At 54.8% G+C, this 21,028-nt stretch overlaps 5 protein-coding genes across 5 annotated transcripts; 3 read left to right on the top strand and 2 right to left on the bottom strand.

Annotated features, from left to right (window-relative positions):
* Nucleotides 1-843: 843 nt before the first annotated feature.
* PHYSODRAFT_247974 (pleiotropic drug resistance protein ABC superfamily) lies at nucleotides 844-5,148 on the top strand (the record flags this gene model as incomplete). The annotated part of the gene is made up of 1 exon (XM_009527342.1): nucleotides 844-5,148. One exon carries the CDS (start codon nucleotides 844-846, stop codon nucleotides 5,146-5,148), a length of 4,305 nt encoding a protein of 1,434 aa, XP_009525637.1.
* A 717-nt stretch (nucleotides 5,149-5,865) lies between these two features.
* Nucleotides 5,866-10,104, top strand: PHYSODRAFT_500678 (pleiotropic drug resistance protein ABC superfamily; the record flags this gene model as incomplete). The annotated part of the gene is made up of 1 exon (XM_009527341.1): nucleotides 5,866-10,104. The coding sequence occupies one exon, from the start codon at nucleotides 5,866-5,868 to the stop codon at nucleotides 10,102-10,104; it is 4,239 nt and encodes a 1,412-aa protein (XP_009525636.1).
* Nucleotides 10,105-10,213: 109 nt separating this feature from the next.
* PHYSODRAFT_501344 (hypothetical protein) lies at nucleotides 10,214-10,588 on the bottom strand (the record flags this gene model as incomplete). Its single annotated transcript, XM_009527340.1, has 2 exons — nucleotides 10,214-10,534; nucleotides 10,565-10,588. 2 exons carry the CDS (start codon nucleotides 10,586-10,588, stop codon nucleotides 10,214-10,216), a joined length of 345 nt encoding a protein of 114 aa, XP_009525635.1.
* Nucleotides 10,589-13,736: 3,148 nt separating this feature from the next.
* PHYSODRAFT_314320 (hypothetical protein) lies at nucleotides 13,737-15,321 on the bottom strand (the record flags this gene model as incomplete). Its single annotated transcript, XM_009527339.1, is given in 6 exon segments — nucleotides 13,737-13,901; nucleotides 14,075-14,524; nucleotides 14,594-14,680; nucleotides 14,700-14,867; nucleotides 14,925-15,011; nucleotides 15,271-15,321. The coding sequence occupies 6 exon segments, from the start codon at nucleotides 15,319-15,321 to the stop codon at nucleotides 13,737-13,739; spliced, it is 1,008 nt and encodes a 335-aa protein (XP_009525634.1).
* Nucleotides 15,322-19,851: 4,530 nt separating this feature from the next.
* Nucleotides 19,852-20,967, top strand: PHYSODRAFT_330641 (hypothetical protein; the record flags this gene model as incomplete). The annotated part of the gene is made up of 1 exon (XM_009527338.1): nucleotides 19,852-20,967. The coding sequence occupies one exon, from the start codon at nucleotides 19,852-19,854 to the stop codon at nucleotides 20,965-20,967; it is 1,116 nt and encodes a 371-aa protein (XP_009525633.1).
* Between the last annotated feature and the right edge of the window lie 61 nt (nucleotides 20,968-21,028).

Raw genomic sequence — 21,028 nt, 5'->3', positions numbered from 1 at the left:
TGCTAAGTGGTCGCAACATGACGTCGAGACTCAAGTATGCTGGCCACTTTGCTGCGAGAGAGAAGAGCGGTGGGTACCTTCCTGTAGTGTGTGATCCTTTGTCGATTACTACAGTATGAGGCACTGTGCCAATTGAATCCTCACCTTAAAGTACCAATGCATGCAGCATGGAGCGATAACCTCGCGAGCAGGACTAAAAGCTTCGTTAATATTACCACGTCCATGATCAAGCCAGCGCTACTTTGTTCGAATAACAGTTAGACAGATCGATCATGGCCGTGTCATGGAGCGTTGGGTCTATCTTGGACTAGTGGCGCTGAAGGGGTCCGCTTCTACTAGAAGAAGGATACAGAGCTCCTACGGGGCAAAAGTTGACATTAAGCTGCGGCTTAGAACACTTGACTTCAAGTGCAGTTCCAACAGAGATCAACCGGACACGACTAAACGACTTGACACTGCAGGGGGTCGTGCGGTGAGATGGCGCTACTGCCCTGTGAACGCGACAAAAAGAACCCCTCGGTTTTCGAGATCCGGAGACAAATTGCCATGAGTGTCTTTCCAGTCGCCGGACGCTGAAGTATGTGACGCCAGCAGTAGCCATTCCCTTTGGTTCAGAAAGGACCCAGGACGGAGAGAAGTGGCCACATCTACATGGCTTTCAAGCGCGTAGTTTAAAGTATTGTGCTCGTGCACACCTTTAGCTCAGCTTTCGTTCGAGCCGATTCGACAACCTGAAGGCGAACAAATCCACGCCCTTTGTCCTCTCTCAGCCTCATTCCCCAACTTGCTCAGCGCAAGACAACCCCGCCAACCGCCCCACCTCGAGAGTACCAGTAGCAAACCATGGGCGTGTTGGAGAAAGTCGACAAGGCTTCGTACGTGATAACGCCGACGCCGACGCGCGAGAAGCGGACAGCGAGCTTCGGTGTCGGTCGTAGCTCGGTGACTATGGTGGGAGACACTGCGATCCGGCGGAAGACGATGAGCATGCAGAGCGACCTGCAGCAGATCGAGGTGCGCTTCAAGCACCTGTCGCTCACGGCCGACCTGGGCTCCACCAACGACGACTGGAGTCAATCCAAGGAGTCCAGCAACAACGTGGTCAAGAAGATGCTCGGGATGAAGCACTCGGTGCGCAAGCACATTCTGCAGGACATCTCGGGCTCCTTCCGTCCGGGTGCCGTCACGCTCCTTCTGGGCCAGTCGGGCTCGGGCAAGTCGGCCTTCATGAAGCTGCTGAGCGGGAGGTTCCCCATGCACCACGAGATCACCGTGGAGGGCACAATGTCCTACAACGGAGTGCCCCACGAGAAGCTGCTGAAGCGTCTGCCGCAGTTCGTCAACTACGTGACGCAGACAGAGACGCACCTGCCGACGCTGACCGTGCGCGAGACGTTCGAGTTCGCTCACGAGTGCTGCGGGTCTCCCGCGGAGAACGCCGTCCCTGCAGGCAGCGCTGAGGTGCACTATCCGGACGTGGTTCTGCGAACGCTTGGGCTAGACAACTGCCAGCACACCATTGTGGGCAATGGCATGCATCGCGGCATCTCTGGCGGCGAGAAGCGGCGCGTGACGACGGGCGAGATGGAGTTCGGCATGAAGTACGTGACGCTCATGGACGAGATCAGCACGGGGCTCGACAGCGCCGCCGCCTTCGACATCATCGCGGCGCAGCGCAAGTTGGCCAAGCAGATGAACAAGACGGTGGTCATCTCGCTGCTGCAGCCGTCGCCCGAGATCTTCGCGCTCTTCGACGACGTCGTGGTGCTCAACGAAGGGCGCGTCATCTACCACGGCTCCACGCGCGAAGTGCAGGGCTACTTCGAGTCTCTGGGGTTCATTTGTCCCCCGGAACGAGACCTCGCCGACTTCCTGTGCGACCTCGCTACACCGCAGCAGGCTCAATACGAACTGGGGGTTCCTCTCGGAGGCCGCAAAGTGCACCCCCGAAACGCCAGCGACTTCGCCGATCTCTGGGTCCGCTCCCCACTCTTCCAGCAGCTCGAGGCGGAGGCGGACGCGAGAGAGTCCAAGGAGATGGCTGCCAACGCTGAGGCCTTCATGGCGGCCGTCTCGGAATTCCACCAGGGGTTCTGGGCCAGCACGTGGGCGCTGACCAAGCGGCAAATGATTCTCATGAAGAGAGACCCGGCGTGTCTTCAAGGCCGCGCGATGCTCGTCATCGTCGTCGGGCTCTTGTTCGCGAGTCTCTTCTACCAGTTCGGTCTGGACGACACGCAAATGACCATGGGGGTCATCTACGCGTCCGTGCTATCGCAGGGACTGGGGCAGGTGGCCTGGATCGTCACCTTCTACGACGCGCGCGTCGTCTTCTACAAGCAGCGAGCTGCCAACTTCTTCCGCACCTCGTCCTACGTGGTGGCGACAATGCTGGTGCAGTTCCCGTTGGCGGTCATGGAGACCGTCGTGTTCGGGTCGCTTGTGTACTGGGTCGGAGGCTTCGTGTACGAGCTGGGGGCCTTCCTCATGTTCGAGCTCTTCCTCCTGCTCATTCTGGTGGTCTTCCTGTCGCTCGTCTTCTTCCTCGCTGCTGCGTCGCCGAACCTGAGCATCGCCGAGCCTGCCGCCATGGTCTGCGTGCTCTTGTACGTTCTGTTCGCTGGATTCGTTGTATCCAAGAACCAGATCCCCGAGTGGCTGCTTTGGCTTTACTGGCTCGACCCCGTCGCCTGGACCGTACGCGCCGTCGCTGTGAGCCAGTACCGCCACCCGGAGCTCGACGTGTGCGTCTACGGCGCGTTCGACTACTGCGCCATGTACAACCAGACAATGGGCGAGTTCTCGCTCGGCCTCTTTGACGTTCCCTCGGAGGAATACTGGATCGGCTACGGCATCGTCTTCTTGCTGCTGATCTTCCTCGGGTTCACGTTACTGGCGTATTTCGTCCTCGAGTACTACCGATTCGATCGCCCGGAGAACGTCGCGCTGCCCGTGGAACCGAAAGACCGCAAGGCGAAGACCGATGAGGCCAAAGACAACGCCTTCAATCAGATGGCGTCGCCTTACACATCCGACGTCCACATCTTGGACAGCGACGCACGCACGGAGACCGTCCTCCGCATGGATAGAATCGCCCGCAAGAAGAAGGTGGAACCGGTGACGGTGGCCTTCAAGGACTTGTGGTACACTGTTTCAGTCCCCGGTGGTCCCGGCCAACCAGCCCACGCACTCGATCTCTTGAAAGGTATCACTGGGTATGCACTTCCTGGATCGATTACAGCGCTCATGGGCTCGACGGGTGCGGGCAAGACGACCTTGATGGACGTAATTGCTGGACGGAAGACTGGAGGCACCATTCGCGGCCAGATTCTGCTCAACGGGTTCGAAGCCTCGGACCTCAGCGTTCGACGCTGCACCGGGTACTGCGAGCAAACGGACATTCACTCGAAAGCTTCGACCTTCCGCGAGGCGCTCACGTTCTCGGCGTTCCTGCGACAAGGAGCCGACGTCCCCGACAGTGAGAAGTACGACACCGTCGACGAGTGCTTGGAGCTGCTCGACCTGGATGAAATCGCAGACCAGATGATCCGAGGCAGCTCCATGGAGAAGATGAAGCGTCTTACGATCGGTGTCGAGATGGCAGCGCAGCCGAGCGTCCTCTTCCTCGACGAACCCACCAGCGGACTCGACGCACGGTCCGCGAAAGTGATCATGGACGGCGTACGCAAGGTCGCTGACTCCGGACGAACGGTACTGTGCACCATCCACCAGCCGTCCTCGGACGTTTTCCACTTGTTCGACAGTCTGCTGCTGCTCAAGAAGGGCGGTGAGACCGTGTACTTTGGAGAGCTTGGCAGCGAAGCACGAGCGATAGTCGACTACTTCCAGTCCATTCCGAGCGTGCCGCGAATCAAACGCGGATATAATCCGGCGACGTGGATGCTGGAGGTCATTGGTGCTGGTGTAGCTGAGCGCGGCGAGAAGCAGCCGACAGAGGACATCGACTTTGTCGACGTCTTCAATAGGAGTGCCAGCAAGATGCTCCTCGACTCCAAGTTGACGGAGCCTGGTCTCTTCCAGCCCTCGGAGCAGTACCAACCCGTCACCTACGGCAAGAAGCGCGCGGCCCGGAACATCACTCAACTCCGCTTCTTGCTGCACCGCTTCCTCATCACGTACTGGCGCACACCCTCCTACAACTTGACTCGTCTCGGTATTTCGGTTCTCCTCGGACTGGTCTTCGGCTTGCTGTTCTCCGATGCGGACTACACGACCTACCAGGGAATCAACAGCGGCCTCGGCTTGATTTTCCTCTCCACGGTCTTCGTCGGTCTGGTCGCTCTCATCAGTGTCCTACCACTGGCGTTTGAGGAGCGTGCTACGTTCTACCGCGAGCGCTCATCGCAAACATACAATACGCTTTGGTACTTCGTCAGCTTCACCGTTGTGGAGATTCCAAACGTGTTCGTCTGTGCCATGCTGTTCACCGCCGTCTTTTACCCTATGGTGGGCTTCTCAGGGTTCACTCACGCCGTCTTCTACTGGATCAACGTGGCACTCATGATCATTTTCGAGTCGTACCTGGGGCAGGTCTGCATCTTCGCGGCGCCTAGCATTGAGGTGGCGTCGATCATCGGGATGCAGATCAACGCCATCTCGTTCATGCTCATGGGCTTCAATCCGCCAGCGAACCAGATCCCGTCAGGCTACAAGTGGCTCTACACGATCTCTCCACACAGGTATTCGTTCGCGGCGCTTGTGGGCACGGTCTTCAGTGAGTGCTCCGATGAGCAGCTGGCCGAGATCCAGCTCGCTACCCCATCCGTGGCCAGTGAATCCGCTGCCAATGCGGCGGCAGCGGCGACTGGTGCGGCTACGAGCGCTTCATCACCTGCCACCGCTGCCACTGTATCCGGTGCCTCGCTGTCTTCGTCTAGCCTGGCATCTGCAGCCAGCGCGAGCAGTTTGGCCTCGATCGATATGTCCAAGTACCCGCTCGGCTGTCAGATACTGCAGAACGCCCCGCCCGAGATCGGTTCCATCCCCATTCAAACCTACGTGGACCAGGTATTCGGCGTTGTCTACGACGAGACGGTGCGGTCGTTCGGCATCTTCCTCGGGATGATCGGGCTGCTCAGCATTCTCGCCTTGATCGCCATGCGGTACAGCAACCACCAACAGCGCTAGGCCAAGTGTGTGTTCTTCTTAACCCCGCTCAGTTCAATGTGATTACCGCGTACTCGTCGAAAAAAAGATGCGCGAGCACCGCTGGTCGTAATAAAACCCAGATCTAAAGAGCCCAGCTTGGGTGGTTCACGATTCGTTCAAACTTCAGAATTGAGCTTCAAGGTCCTGCGTAGTAGTCGTACTTCATGGACCGAACTGGACGCAGGAAGACACCAATTCAAACGCTTTCTCCACCCAACTGAAAGCAGCCCCCTTGGTGCGAAAGGTATTGATACCAAAGCAACATAACGCCTCGCTTCACCACATCGCCAGCCAACGGCAAGGCAGAGCCACACGTCTTTGTTGGTCACCACCTTCAGGTGCGCGTCACCATGGACGCTCAACGTACTCAGCAATCTTCCCCCAGAATTATGAACCTCAGCTCGAACTGCAGTCGTCGAGTCTGAAGCAGGTTGAAGTGCCCGCGAAACGGCACGATTTGGCGAAAAAGATGCGCGGCCGTCATCATTTCTCAGCGGTAAATATCGCGCCCGCTTACGCACCGCGCCGTACCACACAGGCGATGACGGCCCATGGTTCGGGGCGTGATCCAGCCTCTGCAAGCTCGGTAGACTCGACTGCAGTTGCCATACTCGCTCCCTCATTCCTCAACTTACCAGTCGAAAGCAAATCCACTCAAGCCACAAGCCACATTCAACCTTGTTCACCCTGGGCGCCATGGTGGCCGAGCCAAGAACCCCCGAGCCGCCAGTCGGGTACAACACCGGCCAGGAAATGATGGCACGCGGTCCGTACGCACTGCACGAAGACATCTCCGCCAAGGTGGAGACCGCGCTCGGGCGCGCGATGGCCCAGATGGAGGTGCACTTCAAGCACGTGTCGTTGGCAGCCGACCTCGTGGCTGTCCACGACCCGCGGCATCGTCGGCGCCTGGACGCCAACGACCAGGAGATCGCCGACCCGCGTAACGAACTGCCGACGCTGCCCAACCACGTCATGAAGAAGGTCGCCGCGGTCTCCGCCAAGAAGCACTCGGTGCGCAAGCACATCCTGCACGACGTCACAGGCTCCTTCCGCCCAGGAACGGTCACACTTATCCTCGGTCAGTCCGGCGCCGGCAAGTCGGCCCTCATGAAGCTGCTGAGCGGACGGTTCCCGATGAAGAAAGAGATCTCCGTCGAGGGCGAGATGACGTATAGCGGCGTCCCCCGCGAGAAACTGCTGAAGCGCCTACCGCAACTCGTCAACTACGTGACTCAAAATGACACTCACATGCCGACCATGACCGTCCGCGAGACGTTCGAGTTCGCGCACGAGTGCTGCGGCCCGCACCTGGACAAGCGGACGTCGGAGCTCCTCTCGCGTGGCTTGCCAGCGGAAAACGCGTCTGCTCTGCAAGCCGCCAGCAGCGTCTTCAAGCACTACCCGGAGATCGTCCTCCAGACGCTCGGACTAGAAGACTGCCAGCACATGATCGTGGGCAATGCGCTTCACCGCGGCATCTCCGGTGGCGAGAAGAAGCGCATGACGACCGGCGAAATGGAGTTCGGCATGAAGTACGTCACGCTCATGGACGAGATCACGACGGGACTTGACAGCGCTGCGGCGTTCGACATTATCGCGGCGCAGCGTAGTATGGCCCAGCGCTTCCACAAGACGGTGGTCATTTCGCTCCTGCAGCCGTCGCCTGAGGTGTTTGAGCTGTTTGACAGCGTCCTGCTCCTTAACGAGGGCCGCGTGTTGTACCATGGACCCACGTCTCAGGTGCAGCATTACTTCGAGTCACTTGGCTTCATCTGTCCGCCGAGGAGAGACATCGCCGACTTCCTGTGCGACCTCGCCACGCCCCAGCAGATCCAGTACCAGCAAGGTCGACCCCCTCAGGAGCATCCCACCCACCCGATGCTTGCAAGCGAGTTCGCCGATCTGTGGGTCAACTCTTCGCTCTACCAAGTGCTTGAGAGTGAGGACGATGCGCGAGCTGCAGCCCTAAAAGACTCCGTCGACGCTGCGAACTTCATGAAACCAGTGCGCGAGTTCCATCAGAGCTTCTGGCCGAGCACGTGGACGCTGATGAAGCGCCAGTTCATCCTGACGAAGCGCAACCACGCGTTCCTCATCGGCCGCGCGATGCTTGTGATCATCATGGGGCTCATCTTCGCGAGTCTCTTCTACCAAATGGACATGGCGGACACCCAAGTCACGATGGGCGTCATCTTCGCCGCCATGCTCTTCCTGGGGCTGGGCCAAGCTGCAATGCTGTCGACGTTCTACGACTCGCGCAACGTCTTCTACAAGCAACGCGCCGCCAACTTCTACCGCACCTCGTCCTTCGTGCTGGCGTCGTCAATCAGCCAGATCCCGTTGGCGTTGTTGGAGAGTCTCATGTTCGGTTCGCTCGTCTACTGGGTGGGCGGGTTCGTGAACGAAGCGGGCGCGTACTTGCTGTTCGAGCTCTTCCTCATGCTCGTCATCTTGGTGTTCCTGGCGCTGTTCTTCTTCCTCGTCGCAGCGACGCCGAACTTGAGCATCGCCAAGCCCGTCGCAATGGTCAACTTGATGATCTTCATTCTTTTCGGCGGCTACGTCGTGGCCAAGAACAGCCTCCCCGACTGGCTAATTTGGCTCTACGGGATCGACCCCGTGGCTTGGACCGTGCGCAGCGCCGTCGTGAGCCAGTACCGCAGCAGCGAGCTGGATGTCTGCGTCTACGAGAGCGTGGACTACTGCGCGGCGTACAACATGACCATGGGTCAATATGCCCTCAGCCTCTTCGACGTGCCCTCGGAGAAGAGCTGGGTGGGGTACGGCATCCTCTTCATGGCAGGCGCCTACGTGTTCTTCATGATGATGTCGTACTTTGCGCTCGAGTACCACCGCTACGAACGACCAGAGCATATCGCGCTGCCACACGAAGAGAAGGAGACTGCTTCCACCGATGACGAGGAAGGCTACGGCTTGATGAAGTCTCCACGGACGGACACTCCGAGCAGCGGGGACGTGGTGCTTCGTGTGAACAGCTCACACCCCGAGAGAAATGTGGATCCTGTTTCAGTCGCCTTCAAAGACCTCTGGTACACCGTGCAAGCTCCTGCTGGACCTGGTCAACCGGTACAGTCGCTCGACTTGCTGAAGGGTATTACTGGATACGCCCCCCCTGGAAAAATCACTGCCTTGATGGGCTCGACTGGCGCCGGCAAGACGACGTTGATCGACGTGATTGCTGGACGCAAGACCGAGGGAACAATCAAGGGCAAGATCCTGCTGAATGGTTTCGAGGCCTCCGACCTGAGCGTTCGTCGCTGCACAGGCTACTGTGAGCAGAACGACATCCATTCGACCGGCTCAACGTTTCGCGAAGCCATCACCTTCTCAGCTTTCCTTCGTCAGGGCTCGGACGTCCCCGACAGCCGCAAATTCGACACTGTTGATGAGTGTCTCGAGCTGCTTGGCCTTGAAGAAATCGCGGACCAGATGATCCGAGGCAGCTCCATGGAGAAAATGAAGCGCCTCACGATCGGTGTCGAGATGGCTGCGCAGCCGAGTATCCTCTTCTTGGACGAACCCACCAGTGGACTTGACGCGAGATCTGCCAAGGTCATCATGGACGGAGTCCGAAAGGTGGCAGACTCGGGACGTACGGTGCTGTGCACCATCCATCAGCCGTCTACCGATGTGTTCCACTTGTTCGATAGTCTTCTGCTCCTCAAGCGCGGCGGCGAGACGGTGTACTTCGGCGACCTGGGGCACGAATGCAGTGCCCTAATCAACTATTTTGAAGCCATTCCGAGTGTGCAGCGAATCACGGACGGATACAACCCCGCCACATGGATGCTGGAAGTCATCGGTGCAGGTGTCGCAAGCCAACGCCAAGTCGGCCAGGCAAATGAAGACCAGCAGCCCATTGATTTCGTCAAGTATTTCCATGCCAGCGCAAACAAGAAGTCTCTCGATGGCAAGATGACCGAAGCTGGTCTGTTCCAGTCGTCCGACCACTTAAAGCCGGTGAGCTACTCCAAGAAGCGTGCGGCGTCCAGCGCCACGCAGCTCCGCTTCCTTCTTGATCGCTTCTTCACCATGTACTGGCACACTCCATCGTACAACTTGACTCGGCTCTGCATCTCAATCTTCCTCGGCTTGGTCTTCGGCTTGGTGTACATCAGCGCAGAGTTCAAAACCTACCAGGGCATCAATAGCGGGCTTGGCATGGTCTTCATTTCGACGGTCTTCATTGGGGTGTCCTTCATCAGCATTCTGCCTATGGCGTTCGAGGAGCGAGCCGCATTCTATCGAGAGCGCGCATCACAAACTTACTCTGCTCTCTGGTACTTCGTCAGCTTCACGATCGTCGAGCTCCCGTACGTGTTCGTCGGCGCCGCGCTGTTCACGGTCATCTACTACCCCATGGTTGGGCTGGAGGGCTTCGTCAACGGAGTCGTGTACTGGATCAACGTGGCTCTGATGATCCTCTTCCAAGCGTACATGGGCCAACTGCTGGTCTTCGCGCTGCCCAGCATCGAGGTCGCCGCAGTGATCGGCATCTTGTTCAACGCCATCTGCCTCCTGGTCATGGGCTTCAACCCTCCGGCGATGCAGATCCCTCAGGGCTACAAGTGGCTCTACGCGATCGCGCCGTTGCGCTACTCGTTCTCTGCGCTCGCAGCCATCGCCTTCGGCAAGTGCTCCAACAAGCAGCTCGTGAACATCATGGTGGCAAGCGCCAGTCCGGGCGGCATCGCGCCGCTCGACATGTCCGACTACCCGCACGGCTGCCAGATCGTGCAGAACGCGCCTGCCACAGTCGGAGAGATCCCAGTGCAGACGTACGTCGAGGCTGTCTTCGGCATCAAGAACGCGCACGTGGCCCAGTATTTCGGCATCATGGTCGGGATGATCGTGTTCTTCCGCGTGCTCACGGCGCTGGCCATGCGCTACATCAACCACCAGCAGCGGTAAACCCGTTAGCGCGTCAATTCCCGTTACATTCACATACATCAACACAATAAAAAATGCGTTGCACCACACTCACCTTCGGGCACTTGACCACCGTCGACAGCCTCTGGAGCTACTGCACAAGGCGCAGCACGATGCGACTGTCGTGGAAGGCGAACCCGGGCGCCAGGAACTCCACGCGCAGCTTGGCCAGCGCCGGCAGCTGACACCTCATCTCCAGCAGGCTCAGTGAGACCTCCTTCTTGGTCCTCAGCGGGGTCGAGCACTGGCCCAGCAGCGTCTTACCGTGCCAGACCTTGAAGACGAACTTGTAGTTCACCCTCGGCTGGCTGTGCTGCAGGTCCACGTTGATCTGGTACGTGCCCGGCTGCAGCACGGAGACGCCGTCGTTCACGACCTCGAAGAAGTCCTCGTCCTCGTGGCCGCTGACGCGCTCCCAGTTGACGACGCCGGGCGACTGGACGCTGCCGATGGCCTTGGCCGCCATGAACACGAGCGGCGCCATGGACTCCAGACTCTGGACCGGTTGCTGCTGCTGCTGATGTCGCGGCGTCTGCTGTGGCTGTGGCCGGCAGTCGGCCGTCACTTGGGCGGGGGCCGGGATCGGCCGGATCGAGCTGGCTGGATGCATCGCGGGCGCTGCTGCTGCTGCTGCTGCTGCTATTGGCACTGGCGCTGGCCCGGCCGCCCCGAGCGCTTGCATTGACTGGGCGTCGCTGCTGCTGCCGCTGCTGTGGTTGGGCCTGGAGCCGCGGCGCCGCTCGTTCCGAGATTGGAGGTCGCCCTCTTGGTAGCGCTCGAGAATGCGGCGGCCTGATCGCCGCAAGCGCCAGATGGCCGAGCGCGTGACCCCGTAGCGCCGCGCCACGTCGGCCTCGCTCACGAGGGCGCCGCTGTCGAGCAGCTTGAGGATCTCCACGCGCTGGCCGTCGGTGAGCCGCTTGCCCACGCCGCGCCGCTCCATCTTCCAGGAAGATTCTTCCTACTTGGTGGAAGAATTCGGCGTAAATTTCATCACACATCTGAACATAGACTCATATATTACGTAATTTACTCGTGAACGCACCTACTGGTGGTCCTGCAGCAGGGATTGCTGGCCAAACAACGCCACGAGCTCCTAGCAGTCCATTACGCCGATATACTACGGTGACACTTGCTGGTAAGGCTAGCGCTGTTCGCAGTCCTTCACGTTCGAGCGGGATACCGGACATTCAGTGTTTCCACGCGAACCGAAATGCCAAAACGATATCGAACCAGAAGTAACCTTCTAGCTGCCTTCGCCATCTGCGCGTAGTCTTCGGCTCTGCTTTTTCGAAGAGCCCGCAGCAGCTCAATGCAGCGGATGACGGTTGCTCTGGTCCTCCTTCGGACTCGTGACATCTTTAAGGGACTGCCCACGACGCTAGTCGGCACTGCAGCTCCTGACTGGACAGCAAAACCTTATCAAGTCATGGCTATAGTCTATAGCAAGCAACTGGAAGGCACGAGCGGAAACGAAAGCACGCGGGTATTGCCGGAGGTGGGCCGCCGTGTCATGGCGACCACAGTCTTCTGACAACTCCTTCTGCACCCTGTCGACACTAGCGCCTGTTCTCCCTGGCGTAAGGGTTGACTTCATCTGAGTTTCGTTCTGGGTTCGTTTGAACCCTTGCTTTGGGTACACAGGGTGTCTTCAAGGCGCTACATGAGTAGTCTAGCTGCTAGGAGATGCCAGGAGTAACTTCATTCAATCAATCAGTTCTCAATTCGACTCAACAGGACTCAAGCGGCTTGGCACTTCACTGCTCGACATCTGGTTGGTCCGCTGCTACTTCAGCTTAGTTTCAAAGCTGAAAGAATCTGGTAAGTGTATCGATTCAATCAAGTTTCGTCTCGGCAATTCATGCAGCGCGAATTGCTTCATTCAAACATTGCGACGTTGCGAACCTTGTACCGCAACAAGAATAAAATATAGTAGATATCCGTTAGCTTTCTGAGTGTCCCCATCGCTTAAAAAGAACCGTATCCAGCTCGAGTTATACCACCGATCATGGCATGTTATCCACAATGAAGTGGCCAATGCCCAGGTGATGTTTCACCATGGAATTCGAGATGACCTCTGGGCTCATCGTTTCATTCCGAACCAGGTGGAGGAACAGCGTAGCCTCAAGCGCCGTGCAGTGACCTCATCAATAGCTGGACCTGAACAATCGTCGGGGCAATTCACATGCAGCCATTCAATGACTCGAACGTGGTCACCTCTCGCAGCCCCAATCATAGCGTCCTGTGTACTGTACAGCCCTCGCTTCGATACCGATGGAGAAATTTCACCACTCAAGCTTTCCACTTCCTGCGGCTAAATTCATAGCCGCTTCCGTGCACCCTTCACTGCGATTCTCGTGGAGCCACTTTACAACCCGTTCTCAGCTGCACCATTCATTGCGTCCTTCGTGCAGCCTGTTGTCTTGCAACCACTTGACCAACCTCAGGTGACCGGACGCCGCTGCGGTGTCCATCGCTTGTGTAGGGCACCCTTCAGTTGCGTGCTCATGGAGCCACTTCACGACGCCAAGATGGCCGCTGCATCCATGGCAATTGTGGTGCAACCCTCAGCCCGATGAGCGTGCAGCCACTGGACCACCTCGATGTGGCCATTTCCAGCTGCGCGGTCCAGCGCATCGGTTGTGGATCCCTCGGACCGATTTTCGTGCAGCCACTTGACGACTTCCAGGTGATTGTTGGCTGCTGCTCCATCCATCGCTGCTGTCGTGCATTGAATGCCGTGGCGATTGCGCTTCTGCTCAAACATCGCACCCGTCACCTTTTCCGCTGCAGTATCCGCTCGCTCCTTGAGAACTCGGCCTTGAGCGCTGATGCAATTTCGTGAAAGTGTTTCACGATCTCCAAATGTCCGTAGGCTGCAGCTTCGTCCATCACATGTATCGCTGAACCATTTCCATGCGATGGCAGGAAGAGATCAATCGTGTCGTTGCAGCTAAACTCAAGGCAGAGTCACTTCACCACCTCCGCCAACCCCTTTCTCACGGCTGTCAGCATCGTGTCGCTCGAAATTGGCGCCGCTGGGTGGTCGTCGCCGAGTACCTGCTTCGAGGCTGATGGTCTGACGCTTGGAACTCAGCTCTTGTTCCTTGTAATCCATCGGCCAGTCAACTCAACTCGAGCGTGGAGGTACTTCGCAACATCAAGATGGCCGTTCGTTGCCGCAGCGTGAATGGCAAGACTTGCTTCACCACCGAGCGAAGTCAGGTACGGCGTATCGAAATAGTCCTCGTCACCGCCATCTTCCTCGTTTTCCTCTTCGTCCCAGTCACAGTCAATAACCCAGCGCACCACATCCAAGTGCCCATTCTCCGCTGCCTTGACGAGAACACCAGCTGGAATCTGCTCGAGCGCAGATTCGTTGTGCAAATATTGCAGCATGCCCGGAATCGGTACCGCTTGGACGGGCGATGTCGCCCACATCGCGTTTGACTCGCTGAAGACTGCGCGCAAGTCCCGCGACACGATTCCGTCAAGGTCAAGAGGGGTAAAACTTGAAGTAATGAATGGAAACATATAATTTGATTGCTCTTGTTGCTTGGCTAGCTAGTTTCTTGTTGCTACGACTACGCTTCATGGTGACGGCGCTTCCTCGACTACCCGAGGGCGCAGGACTTGGCGGTTGCCGCGAAGCGCAGAGACTGCGAGGTCTCGCGAGCAGACTCAGCATCTGCTGAGAGGTTGACAACCAGTTGCACCTTGCCTCCATTCGAGAGGCACGGTTCCAGCAGGCGCGTCAACCTCGAGTTCCGATAAGGAACCTACAGTAGAAGTAAACATACAAAACACGGATTAGAAATTCAGCCGAAGTCAGTAAAATAAAAAATGAGATGCACGTACATGTTGCTGGCCATGGGCGATGGCGTTGAAAACTGCTGAGGGCACAAAGGCTTTTGTTGATTGCCTTCGTTTCCTTAAGCCGCTCACCGGAGACCTGGAAGCGGCCAGCGTTTTCGCTGCCCGCGAGGTCGACCAGATAGAGCAGCCCATCAACGCTGTCATGGCGGTCGGGGTTTGACCCCACGGCTCGCACCATGAAAACGAAGTGCAAGCGCGACGATGACTGATTCATCGCCGTGCTCGCAGTGTTGCGGCGCCCGGTTGCTCGAGTGAGCAGATCTAGGGCCTCCACACTGGAACGTACCTGCGAGGTGGTTAACCCCTGGACAGCGACTTGGTGGCTGGTCTTGCTCTCGATCAGCCTCAGATTCACAAGCTCGCCGGTGCAGAGCAAGTCGTGCACCTCCTCCTTGAAAACTTGGACGGCGGACACTTGAACCTTGAACGTCCAGCCAGTTTCGGTCAAAACCGAAGTCTCTTGAAAAATCTTCTCCAGCGCACGCGGAATTACCCCGCGCTGTTGACCGGTGTCAGATCCAAGCATCTACATTGATACACAAACTGGGTTTAGAACATTTGGTGACAATATAATAAATCATGCATACAAATTTACCGTGTGGGTTTTTCCAGCCCCTGTCTGTCCATAGGCGAAGAGGGCGACGTTATACCCGTCGATGGCGGATTGGACCAGCCCTTCAAGCTCTTCAACCTTCAAACACTTGGTCTTGGGTCGATGAAGGGCTAAAAACCCGGTCGAACTCGTACGACTGGCCCTGATCGCCCTCGCTCAAGGTCAAACGGGCCCCGTCGCTTCCAAATGACAGGATGCCACCTGAACCTTGAGCTGGCCGGGCTCGAACCACGACCCGAACATTCCCTCGAAGTTCCTGAAAACATTTTTACGGTAAGTAAAATAAATAAATCCAGGTTGCAGAAAACATTACCTGGATCGTGTTGTGACTCGATTTGCGAATTTCCTGGGTTTTGTGTTGAAGTTCTGCGACTTGCTTGACTTTCTCGTTCAGGTTGTACTGATATCAAATATTACGGTTAGTAAACTATGAAACCGTACAATTTTTCCAACATCTAGTACCTGAGCGTCTGCGAGCTGCTCTTTCAGAACACGATTTTGCTCCTGTATCATATCATACAGTTAGTAAAAAGAAAAAGTAGAGCATTTTCAACAATCAGTACCGCGAATTGCTCGTTCTGGGATATCATTGCCTCCTGTATAAGACATCTACGGTTAGAAATAAAATAAAGGGTACAGATTTTCAACGAATAAATTACCTGAAAGCCTGCGAGCTGCTCAACCTGGTTGCATTTCTCCGCCTGGATCATACTGGCGGTAAGTAAAATACGTAAGCTGCAAGAAGTTCAACAATATTACCTCAGCGCTCGTGATCTGCTCGAACTTATCACTTAGCTCGCGATATTTCTCCTGTATCATATCTAGAGTTAGTAAACAGAAGCTGTAGAATTTTTTTCAGCAAATATTACCGCGAGATGTTCATTCTCGGCTCTCAGAATGTGAATTTCCTCCTGTGGCATCATATCAACAGTTAGAAATAAATACACTGTACAATATTTTTCAACAAGCAATACCGCGAGCTGCTCTTTCTCGACTTTCAGTGTGTTGTTTTCCGCCTGTATCATATTGTGACTTGTGACGAACGTACGTCCCTTGAGAGACATGGCATTGGCCGAAAATCAAATGGTACTTTTTGCGTATTGGCTGTCCCATCGCTACAAAGCGGCGCTGGTATATAGCCCACTAGCCGAAAGCACTTCAAAAACCTTAACAGATTATCCCTAAATACTGAAAGTAATTCTGGTAAATCGTTGAGATGAAAATACATTTACCGAGCCAAGCATATTTCAACAGTGCATTTGTTCTTATCATAATACGAATCGCACTCAGTTTTCAATTGCTCGTCATGTGGTATCTTAAAGGTCATAAGAAGACGATAGATAGATCTGCGCATTAATACGCTTACAGTAGCCTACAATAACTGGATAGTGAGGTAAAAACCGATCAAATCAAATGCATCAAGTTCTTCGACGTTGCATATCGAATCCTCTAGATGTTACAGCTTATGGACTCGTGACACCAGTACTTTGTATACTTATTTTGAAAGATTATTTGTAGTGTCATACTATAAAGTACTATACAATTATAATTGTGGGGCACTTATGATACAAATAAATCAGTTTCAAAAGTTTTGTTAATATTTTATGATAATTAAAATATTTTACTAAACTGGCCAAAAATCACCTGGACTTGCTCGGTCATCTTGTAGCGCTCCAAAAATTACCTTGGACTTGCTCGGTCATCTTGTAGCGCTCCAAAAATTACCTTGGACTTGCTCGGTCATCTTGTAGCGCTTTGTGCCTGTCACTTTCGACCAGTGCACTTCTGCACAATACTGGTCGCAGATGTAGGCCACAACCCGGTCTCCGCTTCGATCGTTGCAGGAGCGCATGTTGACGTGGCGCAGCTTCTCGCTGGAGAAGATGTACTTCCCGATGGAGACAGACGGGAAGGTCAGGCTCCTTTTCGCCGACCTGGCTTGGTCTGCTGCTGTGGCGTCGCTTGAGCGCTGCATGACCGCCTTGCACGATCGAGGAAAATTCTGAAATGAACGTAAATCTGATCGAGAATTTGAGTGTATTTTCTTTTTATCGAAGTATGCAAGGCACATGCATACCGGCCAACGCGCTAGCGCACCATCACAAGCGGTCATGTTGAAGAAGTGTGTGACTTGTGACGAACGTACGTCCCTTGAGAGACATGGCATTGGCCGAAAATCAAATGGTACTTTTTGCGTATTGGCTGTCCCATCGCTACAAAGCGGCGCTGGTATATAGCCCACTAGCCGAAAGCACTTCAAAAACCTTAACAGATTATCCCTAAATACTGAAAGTAATTCTGGTAAATCGTTGAGATGAAAATACATTTACCGAGCCAAGCATATTTCAACAGTGCATTTGTTCTTATCATAATACGAATCGCACTCAGTTTTCAATTGCTCGTCATGTGGTATCTTAAAGGTCATAAGAAGACGATAGATAGATCTGCGCATTAATACGCTTACAGTAGCCTACAATAACTGGATAGTGAGGTAAAAACCGATCAAATCAAATGCATCAAGTTCTTCGACGTTGCATATCGAATCCTCTAGATGTTACAGCTTATGGACTCGTGACACCAGTACTTTGTATACTTATTTTGAAAGATTATTTGTAGTGTCATACTATAAAGTACTATACAATTATAATTGTGGGGCACTTATGATACAAATAAATCAGTTTCAAAAGTTTTGTTAATATTTTATGATAATTAAAATATTTTACTAAACTGGCCAAAAATCACCTGGACTTGCTCGGTCATCTTGTAGCGCTCCAAAAATTACCTTGGACTTGCTCGGTCATCTTGTAGCGCTTTGTGCCTGTCACTTTCGACCAGTGCACTTCTGCACAATACTGGTCGCAGATGTAGGCCACAACCCGGTCTCCGCTTCGATCGTTGCAGGAGCGCATGTTGACGTGGCGCAGCTTCTCGCTGGAGAAGATGTACTTCCCGATGGAGACAGACGGGAAGGTCAGGCTCCTTTTCGCCGACCTGGCTTGGTCTGCTGCTGTGGCGTCGCTTGAGCGCTGCATGATCGCCTTGCACGATCGAGGAAAATTCTGAAATGAACGTAAATCTGATCGAGAATTTGAGTGTATTTTCTTTTTATCGAAGTATGCAAGGCACATGCATACCGGCCAACGCGCTAGCGCACCATCACAAGCGGTCATGTTGAAGAAGTGTGTGACTTGTGACGAACGTACGTCCCATGAGAGACATGGCATTGGCCGAAAATCAAATGGTACTTTTTGCGTATTGGCTGTCCCATCGCTACAAAGCGGCGCTGGTATATAGCCCACTAGCCGAAAGCACTTCAAAAACCTTAACAGATTATCCCTAAATACTGAAAGTAATTCTGGTAAATCGTTGAGATGAAAATACATTTACCGAGCCAAGCATATTTCAACAGTGCATTTGTTCTTATCATAATACGAATCGCACTCAGTTTTCAATTGCTCGTCATGTGGTATCTTAAAGGTCATAAGAAGACGATAGATAGATCTGCGCATTAATACGCTTACAGTAGCCTACAATAACTGGATAGTGAGGTAAAAACCGATCAAATCAAATGCATCAAGTTCTTCGACGTTGCATATCGAATCCTCTAGATGTTACAGCTTATGGACTCGTGACACCAGTACTTTGTATACTTATTTTGAAAGATTATTTGTAGTGTCATACTATAAAGTACTATACAATTATAATTGTGGGGCACTTATGATACAAATAAATCAGTTTCAAAAGTTTTGTTAATATTTTATGATAATTAAAATATTTTACTAAACTGGCCAAAAATCACCTGGACTTGCTCGGTCATCTTGTAGCGCTCCAAAAATTACCTTGGACTTGCTCGGTCATCTTGTAGCGCTTTGTGCCTGTCACTTTCGACCAGTGCACTTCTGCACAATACTGGTCGCAGATGTAGGCCACAACCCGGTCTCCGCTTCGATCGTTGCAGGAGCGCATGTTGACGTGGCGCAGCTTCTCGCTGGAGAAGATGTACTTCCCGATGGAGACAGACGGGAAGGTCAGGCTCCTTTTCGCCGACCTGGCTTGGTCTGCTGCTGTGGCGTCGCTTGAGCGCTGCATGATCGCCTTGCACGATCGAGGAAAATTCTGAAATGAACGTAAATCTGATCGAGAATTTGAGTGTATTTTCTTTTTATCGAAGTATGCAAGGCACATGCATACCGGCCAACGCGCTAGCGCACCATCACAAGCGGTCATGTTGAAGAAGTGTGTGACTTGTGACGAACGTACGTCCCGTGAGAGACATGGCATTGGCCGAAAATCAAATGGTACTTTTTGCGTATTGGCTGTCCCATCGCTACAAAGCGGCGCTGGTATATAGCTCACTAGCCGAAAGCACTTCAAAAACCTTAACAGATTATCCCTAAATACTGAAAGTAATTCTGGTAAATCGTTGAGATGAAAATACATTTACCGAGCCAAGCATATTTCAACAGTGCATTTGTTCTTATCATAATACGAATCGCACTCAGTTTTCAATTGCTCGTCATGTGGTATCTTAAAGGTCATAAGAAGACGATAGATAGATCTGCGCATTAATACGCTTACAGTAGCCTACAATAACTGGATAGTGAGGTAAAAACCGATCAAATCAAATGCATCAAGTTCTTCGACGTTGCATATCGAATCCTCTAGATGTTACAGCTTATGGACTCGTGACACCAGTACTTTGTATACTTATTTTGAAAGATTATTTGTAGTGTCATACTATAAAGTACTATACAATTATAATTGTGGGGCACTTATGATACAAATAAATCAGTTTCAAAAGTTTTGTTAATATTTTATGATAATTAAAATATTTTACTAAACTGGCCAAAAATCACCTGGACTTGCTCGGTCATCTTGTAGCGCTCCAAAAATTACCTTGGACTTGCTCGGTCATCTTGTAGCGCTTTGTGCCTGTCACTTTCGACCAGTGCACTTCTGCACAATACTGGTCGCAGATGTAGGCCACAACCCGGTCTCCGCTTCGATCGTTGCAGGAGCGCATGTTGACGTGGCGCAGCTTCTCGCTGGAGAAGATGTACTTCCCGATGGAGACAGACGGGAAGGTCAGGCTCCTTTTCGCCGACCTGGCTTGGTCTGCTGCTGTGGCGTCGCTTGAGCGCTGCATGACCGCCTTGCACGATCGAGGAAAATTCTGAAATGAACGTAAATCTGATCGAGAATTTGAGTGTATTTTCTTTTTATCGACGTATGCAAGGCACATGCATACCGGCCAACGCGCTAGCGCACCATCACAAGCGGACCCGACCACGGCTGAGCCCGTCACGCCCGAGCCGACCACGGCTGAGCCCGTGACGCCGCAGCCTACGACTCCTGAGCCCGTCACGCCCGAGCCGACCACGGCTGAGCCTGTGACGCCGCAGCCTACGACCGCGGAGCCCGTCACGCCCGAGCCGACCACGGCTGAGCCCGTGACGCCGCAGCCTACGACCGCGGAGCCCGTCACGCCCGAGCCGACCACAGCTGAGCCCGTGACGCCGCAGCCTACGACCGCGGAGCCCGTCACGCCCGAGCCGACGACGGCTGAGCCCGTCACGCCCGACCCGACCACGGCTGAGCCCGTCACGCCCGAGCCGACCACAGCTGAGCCCGTGACGCCGCAGCCTACGACCGCGGAGCCCGTCACGCCCGAGCCGACGACGGCTGAGCCCGTCACGCCCGAGCCGACCACGGCTGAGCCTGTGACGCCGCAGCCTACGACCGCGGAGCCCGTCACGCCCGAGCCGACCACGGCTGAGCCCGTCACGCCCGAGCCGACCACGGCTGAGCCCGTGACGCCGCAGCCTACGACTCCTGAGCCTGTGACGCCGCAGCCTACGACCGCGGAGCCCGTCACGCCCGAGCCGACCACGGCTGAGCCCGTGACGCCGCAGCCTACGACTGCGGAGCCCGTGACGCCCGACCCGACCACGGCTGAGCCTGTGACGCCGCAGCCTACGACCGCGGAGCCCGTCACGCCCGAGCCGACCACGGCTGAGCCCGTGACGCCGCAGCCTACGACTTCTGAGCCCGTCACGCCCGAGCCGACCACGGCTGACCCTGTGACGCCGCAGCCTACGACCGCGGAGCCCGTCACGCCCGAGCCGACCACGGCTGAGCCCGTGACGCCGCAGCCTACGACTCCTGAGCCCGTCACGCCCGACCCGACCACGGCTGAGCCCGTCACGCCCGAGCCGACCACGGCTGAGCCCGTGACGCCGCAGCCTACGACCGCGGAGCCCGTCACGCCCGAGCCGACCACGGCTGAGCCTGTGACGCCGCAGCCTACGACCCGTATTAATGCGCAGATCTATCTATCGTCTTCTTATGACCTTTAAGATACCACATGACGAGCAATTGAAAACTGAGTGCGATTCGTATTATGATAAGAACAAATGT

The sequence above is a fragment of the Phytophthora sojae genome (assembly GCF_000149755.1).
Source record: "Phytophthora sojae unplaced genomic scaffold PHYSOscaffold_4, whole genome shotgun sequence".
Classification (NCBI taxonomy): Eukaryota; Oomycota; class Peronosporomycetes; order Peronosporales; family Peronosporaceae; genus Phytophthora; species Phytophthora sojae.
Note: the sequence above shows the minus strand (reverse complement) of the source record. Positions and strands in the feature narration are given on the sequence as shown.